The following is an 18087-nucleotide window of genomic DNA, read 5'->3' on the forward strand; positions in this document are numbered from 1 at the left end:
ATATTCCAAATTTCAAGATGTTGACCATCTTACAATTTATTCCTTTAAGTACGTAGACATTCACAATTCTTGGCAGCACCTGTTTCATAGCACAAAATCATTCATTTAATTATTTTATCATTCAATCAATTTATTCTGCCCTTAACTCCTCATTAATTAAATTAATGATTTTGTGCTATGAAACAGTTGCTGTCAAGAATTGTGAATGTTAAAATACTTAAAGGAATAAATAGTAAGATGGTCAACATCATGAAATTTGGAAGCTAGCGTTTTGTCATTTATTTGTTATAATATATATATGTGTGTGTGTATATAACTTATGAGGGTTTCATTGAAATAAAATTTGGTGTGCAACAAATTGCAATCAAATACCAGAATTTTTTTTTTCTTTTTATAAAAAAATAAAAATTTATGAAAAAATAAAATTTTGAATTTGTCACGCATAAAAAAAAGTTGGTATCAAATTTTTTTTTCACAAATTTAACTGCAAAATTCCGTTAAGGCACAGAAGAGACTCTGTCGATTTGTTTCACTGGAAGAATTTTCAGAAATCTATCCGGATGAGAAAGAGACGCAACAGATACAAAAAAAACGGCTGAGAGTAAATGCGACTTCTTCCGGACTGGGCACTCGCTGAGGTGAAGAGGTATTCACGTGCCGTAAAATCGAGCTTTGTAATGAAAGCTCCTTTGGCCAACAAGTTCTCGATCGCAACAGCTGAAGCGATTTGAACGCAAATAACAGACTTGTAAGACATTTTTAAAACGTTTCCAAAAAAGGGTTCCTTTTCACTCCCTCTGTAACGAGGAAGCTTTAATAATATGAAAGACAGTTATCTTCATCAAAAAATGGCGAGACGTTCGGCGTGTAGGAAATGGGTTTGTATTCTACTTCCTGTGCGTAATAACATGGAGGTCGGGAGCCGTATTCCTCGTACTCCACCTTTATTTTCTTTGCTTGTTGGGGTCGATTGTACACAAAGGAAGTCATCTCTGGCGTACAATTAGCTCCAGTCACGGACTGAGTATTACCTCGGGCTGAATTCTGCGCACACGGCAGATACGATGATGAAGGTGGTGTGGAGGATGCCGATGAGGATGAACTCTCCTGGTACGGATGGATCTTGATGGATCGCCCCATGTCAATACTATCCTGCGATTCCTTCGACTTCTGTTGACTTGGCCGACTTTGCGCCTTAAATAGCTCGTCAAAATTAAACACGTACGTTGCTTTCTTGCCGTGAATTTTCTTGACGTAATTTTTGTCGTAGTAATAACGGATTGCACGGGACAGTTTTTCGTAAGTCATATGTTTACGCCGTTTGCGTTCTCCCCAGCGTCTGGCAAGTTCGTTTTGGTTCACAATTGTGAAGCTTCCATTTGTGCCTTCCCATCGGATACAATCCTCATTGAATGGTTCGCATAAAAGTTGGATGAGAAATTGCCAGAGTTGAATGTGACCAGATTCTACAAAAAGATGAAAGAAAGGTTGGTCAAATTAATATTATAACAAATATAATAATCTGTCTATATATATATATATATATATATATATATATATAGTATTGAAATAGATAAAAGTCTATCTCCTCGTTCCTGATTTCAAAAGGCGAAAAACTAAAAGATACATCTGCATTACTTTTAATGCTAGGTTTATTTATGGTGTCTATCAGAGTTAATAAAAACCCTTTAAAATTTGCCGACGAGAAGACCTTGTTTATTAAAAAACTATATGTAATAATTATTGTCCGTAACTTGATGTCTACCACAATAAAAACACGGTTTTCCGAAACGATCGTACAGATAATTGATTTTGTTGTTGTTCCTTCTTGTGAAACTGATTTTTAATTTAATTATAATTTGATTTTTAAATTATCAATCACATTACTTATATATATATATATATATATATATAAACAAAGGGGTGTAGTGTTTACCTAATATACGTAATGGTAAACTTCAAATATAAATAACAGTATTTATATATAGAAAATGTAATCCCAACCGAGCTCTATATATATATATATATATATATATATATATATATATATATATATATAGAGAGAGAGAGAGAGAGAGAGAGAGAGGTCTAAAAGAGCAAAGTTTAATTTAATGTATTAACACTTTAAAAGAACACTGCTCACATGTACTGTAGATATATAATAAACTCAACAGGTATTTATTTATCCTAGAGCTATTTTAATATAAATCAGTTTCAAAAGGAGAAACAAAAAACTGATTCATAATTTACAGTTATTAATCTTTATCCTCAATATATAATTATTTCCACAGCCAGACAACGTTGCAGCTCACAAGAGCAATGTCATTTCCTTTGTGAGCTATGACGTTGGCCGACTGGAAATAATTATATATTCTCTCACATTCTGAAGATGTTATATATATATATATATATATATATATATATATATATATATATGTATGTGTGTGTCTGTGTGTGTGTTTGTTTTGGTTTTAGCGATAGGTTTTGAATGAATTCAATTATTTACGAAAGTACAGTTTTACCTAAATGGGAGTTGGGAATAATTTTCTCTTTAACCAATTTGGTACCCCCACATGGGGAGCGGTATATATATTATTTTTTAAATATAATTATCCACTGACACGTGTTTCGTCGTCTATGATTCATCAGAGTGGCTGAATCTAGCGAGATTCGAAATCGGGACCCCACGATAATAAGCCTAAATTCCTTACCGTTCACCCATCTCACACGACTGTCGGGATATATCGCGATTTACTTAGATGTTGTTTGTTTTGGTTTTAGTGATATGTTTTGAATGAATTCAATTATTTACGAAAGTGCATATATATAACCTTCAGAATGTGAAAGAATATATAATATAGATATGATGATTGCAACATCTTGTCAGACGAGTGCCTGCCACTCCCTCAGACATTTAAAATCTATGGGCCCAAATGCCTGAGGGAGTATCTATACAAAGATGATGTTACAGAGTCTTAGCTTTGTACGACAGCTAAGTCTCTCGGTTCAAAATGTTGAGATCCAGCAACAAGCAAGAGCAAGATAGCCAGCAACAAATTAAACTGCAGACCAGCTTAATGCAGGTACTGGTCTCCCGCTTTATGGTTTTTTAAATCAGAGATTTGCTTCTCCTAGAAAGGTTGCCTTCACCATGGCTTACGGGAGCCCTCTCCACCCCAATACACATATACACAAACACAAATATACATGGTGCTAGTTGGCCATTGGCCCAGAAAAAGAGTTCATTTGCTCTTTGGAAGGTCTTGTTTTTAATCCTTCAGGGAGACTAGCTGTCCTCCTCACCAAACAAGTCTGGTGGGGGAACCAGTTTAGTCGCCAGTGACTTGACCTTGAGGCAGGTAGTACTGGGTTACATGGTACCAGTAGCATATGACATGACCTGACATTATATATATATATATATATATATATATAAAGTGACCTTTCCAGTTAATACAGCATGTATTCATTTTATTATCAACTGGAAAGTTAGGGCCACGTAGGGAACAAGTACCCTGACCGATTTCACTGCAAAGAAAGAAGAAAAGGACACCTTCCCCTCAACACCGGTTTGACCTTCACTTCACAGTTCACACAAATTGACTCAACAAATATTGTGACAAGAAAACTTTTAAACCAACTTTGTTCGACAGACTTGAAATTTGATATCTAGGATTCGAAATGTGGAACAAATTTGATTCGGTTTTAGGGGTTAAAATTGAAAAATTGCAACTTGGCAGGAGTAAACCAACCTAAACTGCTCCTCCATGCATACACAAATATACATTTACACAGAGTCATTTTTGCATGTAAGTCAGTTAATTTTTAAAGTTTTGATAGTCATATGTTGTCAACTTTAAGTGGCTAACAAAATGAGAGCAACATCTGGATTAAATAAGTTTGGCAAGATACACCTGAAGAATGTCGGAGGTTACGTTGTGAGGATAATAGTCAAGATGAGAACAGTAGACTGAAGATCCTGAAATAAACTAAAAAAAAATTTTTAAAACAAAACGAAATTTAAAAAAATATTCCTCACCTGGAATGTACGACTTGAGCTGTTGAAAGGTATAACCGCAAATCGTTCCACTCTTTTCACCTGCAATGATAGAAAATTTTTTCCTGTACTGATCGATAAAATTCGGACGTTTTGCGGTGAGAGGCAAAGAAACAGAGACTTTGAAGATTTTAACTTTTTTAAAAGGAGTCACCACTTATCAAGGCCCAAAGGCCACTCGAGGATAGGGGTAAATGGGTATACATAAGTGGTGGAAATTTTGTAAATTGGATTACTTAGGAGGATGGTTCATCCAGAACTTGTTTACGTGAAGACAATCTAATTGTAGTCAGCTGGAAAGCAGGTAAACGGAATAGAGTTCAACAGGCGAGCAATTCTAAGAAAGAAGTTTTGTTCATGGAATCTACGGTTAGATAAAGAGTGTGGGAAATTGTTGATAGTGTTTTTTGGCTGGACGAGTGTTTTTCGTGAAAGTTTATTTATAAATTGAAAATTATAAAAATTTTATTATAAATTATTTATAAATTTATAAATATTTATTTATAAATTGAAAACTATAAAAATTTTAAATTTCGAATATTAAAATCACAAATGGTAATACAGGAGTCAAAGATGGGAGCAGAGATAAATATAAGGTCTATATTCATTACCTGGCAACGCTTGATGCCCATGCTAGCTCGAGTATACGATCGTGAAAAAAAAAAATTTTTTTTTTAAAAAAGGTTTTTTTTCCTAAATAAAAGAAGGTAATTGAATTAATTTTAATAAGTTTCATAATCTAGATCTATAACCAATTAAAAAAAAAAAATCTGTAAATATTATTAATAGTTTCTCGACAAAAATGTTTTTAGGCGAAAGGTTGACGTCAGACATTCGTCACCGATGAGAAGCAAAATGCCGCGCCCATTCAAGGGACGTAATCAGGTCCAGAATAATTACTGCACCCAGAGTGACGTCCCTTGATTTTTTTTTTTTTTTTTTTTTGATTTTTTATATATATATAGCATTACCTTATATGGTCAATCAAGATTTTTTATGAATGAAGTTTTACGTTTGGGTTTTTTCCGCGCGCCGCGCCTACTCATAGTTTTTACGCCTGGTGAGCAAACAAACAAACAAAAAAAAAAAGTCTGAGGAGGAGGGGAGTGGTTGGAGAGAAACATGATGTAAGAAAATAATAATTCTCTGAAATGTTTGTAGCTTTAAAAGGAAATAAATTCATATGACGAAAGGAAAGAAAAAAATATTCGTACGTGGCGGAGATTTATTATTACTAAGAATCAATATTACTACTACTAAATCCAACTTTTAAATAATTCTCAAGTAAAATATAGCACCATAAATTTAATTTCTACTTTTCTTTTTGAATTAAAACAAAAGTTGGGTTATTTGGACTACTGTCCTCGTCTTTGTTATTTTCGTAACGTTTCGGTCGATGTAACCTTCGACTTTCTCCATGCGCATCTATTTGAGTGTGTGTGTGCGCGCGCTTATACATTATATTGGCACTTATGAGGGCAATTATAAGTAAAGAAATTACAGAAAATTCTATATGATGTATGTACTCGCTACAGAACGAAGATGAAATATTCCAAAAATCACGTAATTTGAACAATTAGTTTGTTTTGTTTTTTTTTTTACAAGAAAATCAATTTTTACGACTAAGCGAGTTGTAGCATTTTTGTCTGCCAATGATTAACTCCAATGAAAGGAACCAGGGGGAGACAATTCAAATTGAAACGTGGAGGTGAAAAATCAGCCTTATGTTCAATGCCGTTTAATAGTAAATCTTAAATTTTGATATTCTTGGAAAAAAAAAATACTTAATCAATTTACATAATTTTTGGAATACGACATCTTTGTTCTTTAACGAGTACATACATCAGATTTTTTTCTTTACTTTAATTGCCGCCATAAGTGCCAATCTGTATAAGCACCCCATGTTTAAACTCATTCAGTCATTCACTCCAAACAAGGTACATTGCCACAGAGACGTAGGGGGTCTATTTTGAATTAGGGACCCTAATTAGGGCATATGAGGATTTTATATCAAACTCAGCAACCTATAAAAAATTGCAGTGCTTGAAAAAAAAAAATAAATAAAATAAAAATAAAAATTTTTTTTTTAAAACAAAAATTACATTAACCGAAACATAAAAATAGACAAGATAATAGTAGTCAAAATTATCAATTTTCATCTCAAAAAATCTAAGATAAAAAATAAAAAAAGTTTAAACATTTAAAAAAAAAAAAGAAAATTAATTTGACCATAATGCATCAGTAAGGGTTTAAAGGAAGAAGCATTGGTCATAATATAAATCTCACCTGTATGTTTAAATGTATGTATGTATGTTTGTATGTCTGGCTCCTGTAAGCCGTGGTGAAGGCAACCTTTCTAGGAGAAGCAAATCTCTGATTTAAAAAAACCATAAAGCGGGAGACCAGTACCCGCATTAAGCTGGTCCGCAGTTTAATTTGTTGCTGGCTATCTTGCTCTTGCTTGTTGCTGGATCTCAACATTTTGAACCGAGAGAGAGACTTAGCTGTCGTACAAAGCTAAGACTCTGTAACATCATCTTTGTATAGATACTCCCTTAGGCATTTGGGCTCATGGATTTTAAATGTCTGAGGGAGTGGCACTCGTCTGACAAGACGTTGCAATCATCATCATGTCTGGCTAAAACTTTCGACAAAGACGACAGATTTTCACGAGATCAGTATCGTTTTGAAGCTCGAACCTTCAGACAACAAATATCAAAAAATTAGCTAAGAAAACATTAATTCCTTCACCCTCAACTGGGCATTTTTATAGAATGAGGGGGGGGTCGCTTTTTTTCGCCAATATTTTTGAAAGTCATCCCCTCTTTTCGATTGACTAGCCTTAATTTAAACCTTCGTCACTTCCGGTTTGGCAATGGCCACAACAGCTAACACGTCACATTTTTTTTTTTCACATTCTTATCCTCCTTCACAGTATGGGTTCGAGTCTGCCTGTCCACTACCACTTTTTTTTTTTTGCTCAACACACACCGCCGAACACCCGGGCAACGCCGGGCACCCAGGCTAGTCTTAACAATAAAAGACTGTCCCTGTTTACTTGCCTTTCTATTACTGTAGAGTTAGACACAAGGCCAGGTTTTAAGTGGTACTCTGGATTGCCTCAAATTGCCTCAGTGTAGAAGGATTTCTCCTTCACTGACCAAGAACAGAAAAAGATATAGTATGGTATATTTTTTTCTTTTTTTTACACAGTGATCACCACTTATCAAGGCCTGGAAGCCACTCAGGGATTAGGGTTATTGCAAGTACATTACGTTAGTGTGGAGATTTGATGAAGTGTTTACTTAAGGGGGCGGTTCATTAGGAATTTGTTAACGTTGGACTTGAAGACATCCAAGTTGTAGTCCGGTGGGAAGCAGGCAGACGGAACAGAGTTCCACAGGCGTGCAGTTCTAAGAAAGAAGCTTTGTTCATGGAATCCGCGTTTTGATTTAGGCACAGATATAGAGTGGGGGGGAATTTTTCACAGTGGATTCAGCTAGACGGGTGTTTTTCATGAAAGATTGGCGAGGGGGGACCAGAGATTGGAGATTGTATAGTATAGGACCGCAACAAACAAGACAGTCACAATATTAAAATCTCCAACATGGATTATCAAACAGTGATGTTAATTAAAATTATACTGGGGGGGGGGGTTAAATATGGGATAATTTTACAGAATTAGTTATTTTTGTTTTTGTTTTAAATCATGTCAAGTTGCATTTTATAAGATTTGCGGTGACTGAATCACAAAGTGATTTCTATGAATGATTATAATTGTTTACCTCTACTTCAATTTCCTTCTCACTCCCTAAAGTAAGTTTTAACATGAAAGTGTTAACTCAGAATTTCAAACATGGAAATCTTTCCAAACCAGAAATAACAAAGTAACACCTATACATGAATATAGTAAGTGAATATGTGAATAAGACTAAGCTTATTTCCTTTCATAATTATAAGAAACCTTATTTTTCTGTTGATTTTCTCAATTTGCCAGACATTTCTTTTAGTTTCAGTTGGTAATTTTTTTTTTATGTAGTTCAGCGATTTTTTGTCAGCCATTTTCTCTAGTGCTTTCGATCAATGATTGTTGTCAGTAATTTTATTAAACAGGCTTTTTACTGTTACCTTTATATAGATAATTAATTTGTTTCATTTTATTTTGGTTTAATTTTATTTAGTTAGTTGGTTTGACTTAAATTGTCCGTTAGGGAGGGAGGTCCTGATTATGACCTTAAACTATATCTGATAGTATTTTAATTACCATTGCTCCCAGGTCCACTCTGACCCGAAGTGGTAGTACCTGTTAGGGTCACAACTATGGGTTAAATAGAAACGGACTTGAAAAAAAATTTTTTAAATTTTTTTAAATAAAAAAAAAAATATATATATATATATATATATATATATATATATATATATATATACATACATACATACTCGGGTTTTTTTATATTCAAAAGTAATGGACTAATGAATTCAACGAGGTTGTTAGATAGTGCTCAATAAAAAGAGCTGATAATACTTGTTTATTGTTATATAAACATGCTCACATCCCGCTGCTACAAATAGCCACTTGTTTCAATCAAACAACAGATCATCAGGCAGCGACTTGACTATTCAAAAGTTCAATGAATAACCTGGGTTATTAACAATGGGTTATTCATTGAACTTTTGAATAGTCAAGTCGCTGCCTGATGATATCTGTTGTTTGATTGAAACAAGTGGCTATTTGTAGCAGCGGGATGTGAGCATGTTTATATAACAATAAACAAGTATATATATATATATATATATATATATATATTCTATTAAAAACTTTTCTTCAAAATAACTGGGTTCTGCATTAAATAACCTGAAGTGTTTATATGCCATAAAACAAAAACAACAAACTGTTAGGGAGGGAAGAATAATTGTGTGGAAAAGTTGATATATATCAAAAGGAAGACAATAAATGATATATATATATATATATCATTTATTGTCTTCCTTTGCTAAAACAATTTTTATACCCTAATTCATATTGCATGTTGGTATGATTCTTGGTCATATCACAAAGAGGTTCCAAGATGCCCTCTGCCAAAGCCATATTGGTAATCCCCGAATTTTGGTACGTACATGCCATAGATTCCTTGAAGTTACCTAACAAATTATCACAAGAGAAAAATTACCTGCGCTGGCGTTGATTGTGGTCGAATTGCTGCAATTGTTGCTGGTGTTTTTGTTGGTGTTGTTTTGTTTAAGATGCGGGGACGGGGAACACCGGGATGCTGATTTAGAAAAAAAAAAAAAAAAAAATTAAAACAATTTAGTTAACAAAATATCTGACATATTTTGACAAAACTGTATAAAAAGAAAAAAAAATTATAAGTTAATATAGATTACTGGAAGGAACGTGTACAGCGTATGAAGATTGTTTATAGACAGACATTCAAATGTAGACGTGTCGAGACAATCAGAACTCTTTAGTATATTTGAATCGAGAAAACTGATGTGATTTTTTTTATTTTTTGAAAATATTTATTATTTTAATATTATTACCAGCAGTGGAAGATTTTGTTTAAAAAAAAAAAAAAAAATGAAAAAGATGATTAAAGGAATCGTTTTTGACATCGGAAAATAGGCACAAATTTTTCCAATTCCAATACACCCAACAATTCCAATTAATTGTGTCAACATTAATATATATATATATATATATATATATATATATGTATATAATTGGTTGATGTAATTTTCTTGAAGTATAACGTTTACAAAAACAGGTTAAACAACGTTTTCTAGGTCAAACATCACACGATATTAGTAGAGAAATGAAATCACAGCACGCATTTTGTTACAGAAAAGTCGCTTATACAGGGTGACCCAAAAAGACAAAAGAGCCCATCTAGAACATAGCGCTGTAGAACGGAAAAAAAAAAAAGGCGAAAGACCCTAGTGTTTTGACGCGAACTTTTGAATATAATAAACTAGTTATGACCAAAGTTTCATTTCATTCGGACAAAACACTAAGAAACGGGGCCTAATTAGATTTGGGGTCCGTTTTTTATGGGTCATGCTGTATAAAAGATACAGACGATGTCGTTTCGTAAATCGGACATATTATAATCTAGACAGTATATAAAAAGTTCTAAGAAACAGTGACCCCCCTCGAGCGACCCCCCCCCCCAAAAAAAAAAGCCTTTGGCGGATGTACAAAAAAAATGCACAAACACACACACACTTTCGCTTTTATATTATAGAAGATTTTCAAGGAGTAATTTTTTTTTCGTTTTTAAGAACTTGTGCGTGAAAACTCATCATTTTATTAATTTGCTGAATCACGGCAGAGGCAAAAAATAGATTTTAGTTCATTACAAATGTCATGCGGTATATGACAGGGAGGGAGTCAATAATCAAAACTATAACCCTTTCAAATAATTTTTCTCGGCACTTGGACATACTCGAGTCGGGGGGGGGGGGGAATACAATTAAAGAGATATCACCAGATATCATTAAACTACTGTTCTCATCTTGAGTGTTATTTTCACAACATTTCCGTCAATGTTGACCTTTGACCTTCTCCAAGTGTATCTTGTCAAACTAGGGAATTTTCTGTCAAACTCGGAAATTTACGCAAGAACCTTTTATTTAATCCACAGGTGTAGCATGATCTCGTTCTGTCGGCCATGACCAAGTAGAAGTCTTAAGTAATTCGCAATTGTATTTTTGAGTATCGCCTGCACTGAGAATTGAACCTTCAACCTCCAGAAGTGGTTAACATTACAATTGATTTTACCAAATACTTTATCAACTAAGCCATGGGCTGCGAATTACTTAACACTTCTACTCAATCATGAATGAGAACATATTGGATTAAAGGGTTCCATTCAAAATTCGGTGCAGATTCCTGAATTTGACAGAAAGATTCCCCGAGTTCAACAGAAACATTCCCTCGTTGGATAAGATACACCGGAAGAAGGTCGGAGGTTGATTGAAACATTGTGAAAAACGACACTCAAAACGAAAACAGTTTGATGAATAATCTCAAATTCAGAATCGTAATATGCAAGTTTTATTTATTTGCTTTCTGTCCAATTTTTTTATGATACTTGTACATTTAGAAGTCAAAGAAAAAATTGAAAAATACTCACAAGAATCAAAACCATTTGTGCTTGAAGATGGTGAAGATGAATAACTGTTGTAGGCTGAAAGTAAAATTTAAGAAAATCGGTTAATATGATTTTTAATAGCTATTTGAAAGTCAAACACATATTTGATGAAGGGATATTTCCCCGAAAAATAACGGGCCCCAACTCTTATTAGGCCCCCGTTTCTTAGTGTTTTGTCCAAATGAAATGAAACTTTGGTCATAACTAGTTTATTATATTCAAAACATCACATCAAAACACAAGGGTCTTTGCCTTTTTTTTTCTCCGTTCTATAGCATATGTTTTAGATGGCCTCCATTTAGCTTTTGTTTTTTTTAGGTCACCCTGTATAACAATACGGATCCTCCACCTGACCAGACTGATGCAAGTACAAACACAATACATGTAAAATAAAATTTAAAAAGGTATTGGATTAATAAAGTTGAATTTGAAAGCTTATTAATTTGTTTCAGTCTGTGTCTAATCGACAACTTAAATTTCCTTATCATTATTTTCATGGCAAGTGTTCGACTAACCTCCAATATACGGTCCCCCTTTGCCAAATTTTCACAAAAAAACACTCAACAATTTACAACCATTATATATGATTTCCCCCTCACTATCTGTGCCAAAATCTAAATGCAGATTCCATAAACAAAGCTTCTTTCCCAGAACTGCCCGCCTGTGGAACACTGTTCTGCTTGCCTGCTTCCCAGTTGAATACAACATGGTAGCTTTCAAATCCAATGTTGAGGTTAAGCTGCCCCTTAAATAATCAAAATTCTACCCAATTTCCACAATTAACGATTACTTTACTACCACCTTAGATTCATTAACCCTTATCCTTGAGTGGCCTTTGGCCCTTGATAAGTGGTGACTCCCAAGTAAAAAAAAAATGTTAAACAATGCTTAACTTTTTACTTAAAAGAAATTTAATAAAAGGATTTGGAATATTCATGCTACTAGTCTCATCTTGGTTGTTACGTTCACATTTTGGCCGATTGTAACCTCTGACCTTATGGGCATCTCTGAATTGGAAACCGATATTGAAATTTTGAATGGAACCTTTTATTAAACCCACATGGATAGAGTATTCTTGGACCATTAGCTTTGTATGTATTATTTAAGTATAAAAACAAGTTACAACTCGTAAAAATTAATATTTCAAACGGAAATTGAAACCAAAATTGATGCAATTTTACAATGTTTTTTTTTTTTTTTTTTTTACAAGCTGAAATTTTCAATATTTAAAAATAGGTTTTTCGGAGCAAGATTTTGTTTTTGTTTTTTCTCTTTTCCTCATTTTGTTAATATTAACTTCCTGCGAAGATGAGAAACGTCTGATAATGTAAAGGGTCAAGTCTGGAGGTAATAAAAAAAAAAAAAAAAAAAGAGGACAAAAATAAAACTCTTGCTGTGATGTTACACACGTAGACTCAACATGTTGTAACAGAGTACGTCACAAGGAACATTGGACAAGTAATAACATTTTTTTTTGTGAACATTCATTTCCAGCTACTTTCCCCCGAACAAACGATGATCGTGCTTCTTCTCTCTGACCTCTCAAACATCGTTTCGAGCGTGCTCTTGAATGCGCTGAGTATAATCATTGGTCTGCGCACACATTTAGTCTTTTTCTTCACATAAGGCTTGACATTGACAGACGTGCATCCATGCTCTGTTATATTGCTTGAAAACTTTTTTTAATATCAAAAATCTCGACTTAAAAATTAAAAAAAAAAAAAAAGATTCGATTTACTTTAAAATTGCACCATTTTTTAGTTTTAATTTCTATTTTCAAAATTCATATACGATGCTTTAAAATATGTGAACATTTCTTTATTCATACAAATTTGTTTCAGAAAGTCCACAGTTGTAATGAGACGCTTTAAGATAGCGAAATTTGCAAATATTTTTTTTTTTTTTTTTTTTAAATGTGACAAACATAAGATCAGTTTTTCAACAAGATGTAGAAGAATGGATCCGCAGTGATCGGAGAGTATGGATGTGGTTTCCGAAATCCAGTCATGATAGTAAGAGGGTAGAGGAAGTTTTAACAATGAATTTTTGTTGAACAAAATTTTAAGTGAAAATATCAGAGAAACGTGTAACGCACTTGATGTCAGTATTTCACCAATGCACGACTAAAAGGAAATTGGCAAAATGAAACAAAATTTGGTAAACGAATTCCGTGATGAACGCCATTGATAAACTTTCCAGGTTTCATCATTTTTCAAACAATTTAATAAGTTTCAAAATCTACAATTTTTTCATCATTAAATAAGAAATTAAAATTTAATAGAAAAAGTATTAAAACGATGAAGAAAAAAAAAGAAAAAGACTTACAGGGAGCGAATGAGTCAGGAGGAGAATTGCTGCTTCGTGGAGCTGAAAAAATAAATATTTAGATTATTTACAAATATTTAGATATTAAAACTAATTTAAACAACAAATTCATGAAAGTTTTCTTATATTTGATGGCAAAAGGAGCATAATTTTATTTTAAACTTTCGAGGGATTTTAGTTTAAAATTAGAAACTTTTCATTACATAAATTTTTGATTTTTAGATCAAGTGCAATAATTTTGAAAATGTCATGAGTTTTGAAAAAACAATTTAATGACATGATTTTTGAAAAAATTTAATGGCATAAATGATTTTTGAAAAATTTAATGGCATAAATGATTTGAGAAAAATTTAATGGCATAAATGATTTGAGAAAAATTTAATGGCATAAATGATTTGAGAAAAAATTTAATGGCATAAATGATTTAAGAAATTCAATCGCATGATTTAAAAAAAAAAATCAAATGGCATAAATGAATTTTGAAAAAATTTAATGGCATAAATAATTTTGGAAAAAAGATTTCATTGATAATATAAGGAGAAGCAGAAGGTTGGAAAGAGGAAAAATAATAAAAAACATGTTGATTGTTGAATTGTAAAATGAAAGGAAAAAACTTACGAGGCACAAAAGAATTTGATTCTGGCGACATTGAATAAAAAGATGATTCTGAAAGAAAAATAAAAGATACAAATTTTATTAACGTGCGCTCAACATTTGTTGATGAGAATTTAGAAAAAAAGCTAGAAATGATTTTAAAAGCCTACAATATTACTTTCTTCATCTTCATCATCCAGTTTTAGTACGTAAGGTGATGCAAGTATTCCAAACTCCAGCATGGGCATCACTAGGAAACTGTTGCAAGCAATTTTATATGCACTCAAACCTTCCTGGGTCTTCTTCAGGGCATGCGTTATCAAGTTGATTAAGGAAGTAGCAGTCTGTACATGTCGACCATCACAGACATCAAGCACGTATGGCATCCCAAACCCCAGCAATACCCAACTTCTGACAGAGCACGATTAAAAAGATTGTTTCCTTCTGTTTGCTGCCACACATCAGCTTAATCATGGCACACTCAGCACACCGAAGCTGTTGCAAGTCAGAAGAATTTGAAAGCACCCATGCCTCACTGCCAAAGACAGCAGAGCGAACACCGGCCAAAAAAACCTTGTTCAGAGTCCTGAAAGAAATGAGCCTAAATGTAAGGATCGCTAAAAGCTTTAACATTCAAAAGATTAGAATTTTTTTTTTTTTTCAATGATTAAAACATCTGATTTGTTTATAAAGCAATTGAAATGCATTCTTCATGATTTAATTTTGTAATTAAATTTATTTTACACAGGATTTAAAATGTTTAAGCAAATTGCAGACTAATACAGGTAATAGTGTAAAAGTCACACAGTGATATATAACCGAGCTGCTAGTGCTGTTAGCAGCAGCAGCAGCAGGAATGTATGACAATCAACATTTACAAATGACTAAGGCAGATGCATGAAGTGATGTCAGAGCAGAAGAGAAGAAAAAAAGAAAAAGCAGAGACAATGAAAAGGACACATGCTCGGAGAAAGAGAGGTGGTTGAAATCTGTTCAGAGAAGCAGGTGTTCTAGACATGGCCAGAAAACTGAAAAATCGAATGCCCTACAGAATGGGGTCTTGAGGTATGAATGACCTCCTAAGGCAGACTGTTCACATAGAAAACAAAACTCACTCACCTTGGACAGTTTTTGAATACCAAGCTGGACTCTGGGCAATGGAACTGTTGACCTCTAAAACCAAAAAAAAACAAAAAATAAATAAATACATATGTAAAAATTCAATTTTTTTAGGCAAAAAAAAAAAAATTAAAAAAATAAATACATATGTAAAAATTCAATTTTTTTAGGCAAAAAAAAAAAATTAAAAAAATAAATACATGTGTAAAAATTCAATTTTTTTAGGCAAAAAAAAACAAAAAAATAAATACATGTGTAAAAATTCAATTTTTTTAGGCAAAAAAAAAAAAAAAAACTTTTTTTTTTTTTAAGTATCAAACAATATTTTTTCCAACAATTAAATTTTTATTTTAAATTTGAATTTTTAAATCAGTTAAGATTTTAAAACTTTTATAATATAGGGTGGAACGATAAAATTGTTGCCCTAGAAAAGATGACACGATTCCATTTCTGTTTGAGGAAAGCAGTTTCTTTTCATTGCAGACCATCTACCAGTTGGCCAGTTGTGAACAAATCCCAAGAGCGATAGGAGCCTTCTATCATGTCTGAAAGTGACACAATGTTCAATGAGCGAGATCGGAGATGCGCCACTGTACAACTCATGCTCTTTACGAACCCAAGTTATGACAACAGGACCCAGGCTTGGCTTAAGGAGTGCTATGATTTTATACCCTCCTCCCCCAACCTGAACCCACTGAACTACTTCGTTTGGTCATACGTCGAGAACATCACCAACATGACCTCCCACAACACCAAAGCCAGCCTGATCATTGCCAAGTATTTGTCGAGCTCCTGCCAGTGCTTGTGGAAAAAGCATGATCCAAGAACCCATATTGAGGTGGTGATTGGACCAAAACATTTAGTGCTCCATTTGAGCTATCAACAAATAGGTAAGAAAGATTTAAAATGAAAAAATTTCAAGCTATGAATGAATTTGCGTATGCACAAAATTAATAGAAATGTCAGCAAGTTGGCTGTTACATTAAATAGATGTCAGCTCTACTACATAATCGAGTTACCTGGATTGATTTTTTCAATAGAAGTTTTAAAATAAAGCTGTAGTGTTGTTTTCTTTAGGGTGACAAATTTACTATATATATATATTGGGAGGGGGGGTATTTCTGCTTTGTATATTTTGAGATTAATATTGAAAATGTGAAATATTGAGATTACTATTCAAGCTTATTTTGAACCTGTTTCAAGCTTAACGACCTTTAGATAATTTTGAACTGAACCCTTCATTTAATCCATGGAGGTAGACTTAATCTTCATTCAAAAAAGAGACAAAAATTTAAAAGACATCTGAACTGAACATCTTACCAGAAGAATCAACAGTTTTGGAAATATCACGGATTTTCGAGCTTCGATGAGTGGCTGAAATGAAAGACCAAGAAGAGTTCATTAGAATGAAAAACATTTTAAAAATTTGAAAGAAAAAAAAAAAAAAAGCTGAAAAAAATTAAAAAGGAAAAAAAATTAAAAAGGAAAAAAAATTAAAAAGGAAAAAAAATTAAAAAGGAAAAAAAATTAAAAAGGAAAAAAAATTAAAAAGGAAAAAAAATTAAAAAGGAAAAAAAATTAAAAAAGAAAAAAAATTAAAAAGGAAAAAAAATTAAAAAAGGAAAAAAATTAAGAAGGAAAAAAAATTAAAAAGGAAAAAAATTAAGAAGGAAAAAAAATTAAGGAAAAAAAATTAAGGAAAAAAATTTAAAAAGGAAAAAAAATTAAAAAGGAAAAAAAATTAAAAAGGAAAAAAAATTAAAAAGGAAAAAAAATTAAAAAGGAAAAAAAATTAAAAAGGAAAAAAAATTAAAAAGGAAAAAAAATTAAAAAGGAAAAAAAATTAAGGAAAAAAATTAAGAAGGAAAAAAAATTAAGGAAACAAAATTAAGGAAAAAAATTAAAAAAGGAAAAAAAATTAAAAAAGGAAAAAAAAATTAAAAAAGGAAAAAAAAATTAAAAAAGGAAAAAAAAATTAAAAAAGGAAAAAAAATTAAAAAGGAAAAAAAATTAAAAAAGGAAAAAAAATTAAAAAAGGAAAAAAAATTAAAAAAGGAAAAAAAATTAAAAAAGGAAAAAAAATTAAAAAGGAAAAAAAATTAAAAAGGAAAAAAATTAAAAAGGAAAAAAAATTAAAAAGGAAAAAAAATTAAAAAGGAAAAAAAATTAAAAAGGAAAAAAATTAAAAAGGAAAAAAAATTAAAAAGGAAAAAAAATTAAAAAGGAAAAAAAGGAAAAAAATTTAAAAAGATTTTTGTGTTTTTATAATAGTTAAAGAAAACATTTAAAATTTCAAAGACCATATTACTTAAAAGATTTTTAAGAATATCTCTTCACAACTCTCAAACAAAAAAAAAAAGACAAACAATCTAACTACAAACTCTTGAAATTAACAAGAAATAGAAATCATACGCCAACGATGATTTATAACGAGTAAAATCTTTGGATGAATAACGCATACAGAATTATGTTGGCAAATTGAAATGCAAAATGTCCATTTCAACTTCGTGACATTTCTATTAATTTTGTGCATGTGCAAATTCATTCATAGCTTGAAATTGTTTCATTTTAAATCTTATCTATTTGTTGATAACTCAAATGGAGTACTAAATGTTTTGGTTTTGATTTTTAAAATCAATACTATATATTGGGTACAATATAATATTCAATAGAAAATTGGCTCTGTAATGATAAATATGAATTCTACATTAATTAAAACGTATACAATGGATACCCTCTGTAGGGGTGCCTGCACATGTAACTGAAGCAAGTGTTGTACAATGCCCAGCCACAACTCTCCTGAATCAGCATTGCTTGATTCCAGTTGCAAGGAAAAGTCCA

General features: G+C 32.1%; 1 protein-coding gene and 1 long non-coding RNA gene across 4 annotated transcripts in view; one reads left to right on the top strand and one right to left on the bottom strand.

Annotated features, from left to right (window-relative positions):
- LOC145248667 (uncharacterized) overlaps window positions 1–18087 on the top strand; it is a 144587-nt gene that overhangs the window by 20875 nt on the left and 105625 nt on the right. The gene's annotated exons all lie outside the window — the stretch shown is intronic.
- The window catches only part of LOC145249032 (uncharacterized), a 41112-nt gene continuing 23402 nt past the window's right edge, over window positions 378–18087 (bottom strand). The window contains exons 3-10 of one of the 2 annotated variants that reach the window (XM_080110891.1): window positions 16567–16620; window positions 15247–15300; window positions 14152–14199; window positions 13534–13575; window positions 11191–11244; window positions 9229–9327; window positions 4040–4099; window positions 378–1466 (exon numbers count right to left, since the gene is read on the bottom strand). In XM_080110891.1, the coding sequence (XP_079967017.1) occupies window positions 814–1466; window positions 4040–4099; window positions 9229–9327; window positions 11191–11244; window positions 13534–13575; window positions 14152–14199; window positions 15247–15300; window positions 16567–16620 (1064 nt within the window). In that variant the 3' untranslated portion in view covers window positions 378–813. The remainder of the gene's footprint in view (window positions 1467–4039; window positions 4100–9228; window positions 9328–11190; window positions 11245–13533; window positions 13576–14151; window positions 14200–15246; window positions 15301–16566; window positions 16621–18087) is intronic. The other variant, XM_080110892.1, reaches the window with a different exon arrangement.

This window comes from Euprymna scolopes, chromosome 27 (assembly GCF_053919585.1).
Source record: "Euprymna scolopes isolate OS-2025 chromosome 27, ASM5391958v1, whole genome shotgun sequence".
Classification (NCBI taxonomy): domain Eukaryota; kingdom Metazoa; phylum Mollusca; class Cephalopoda; order Sepiida; family Sepiolidae; genus Euprymna; species Euprymna scolopes.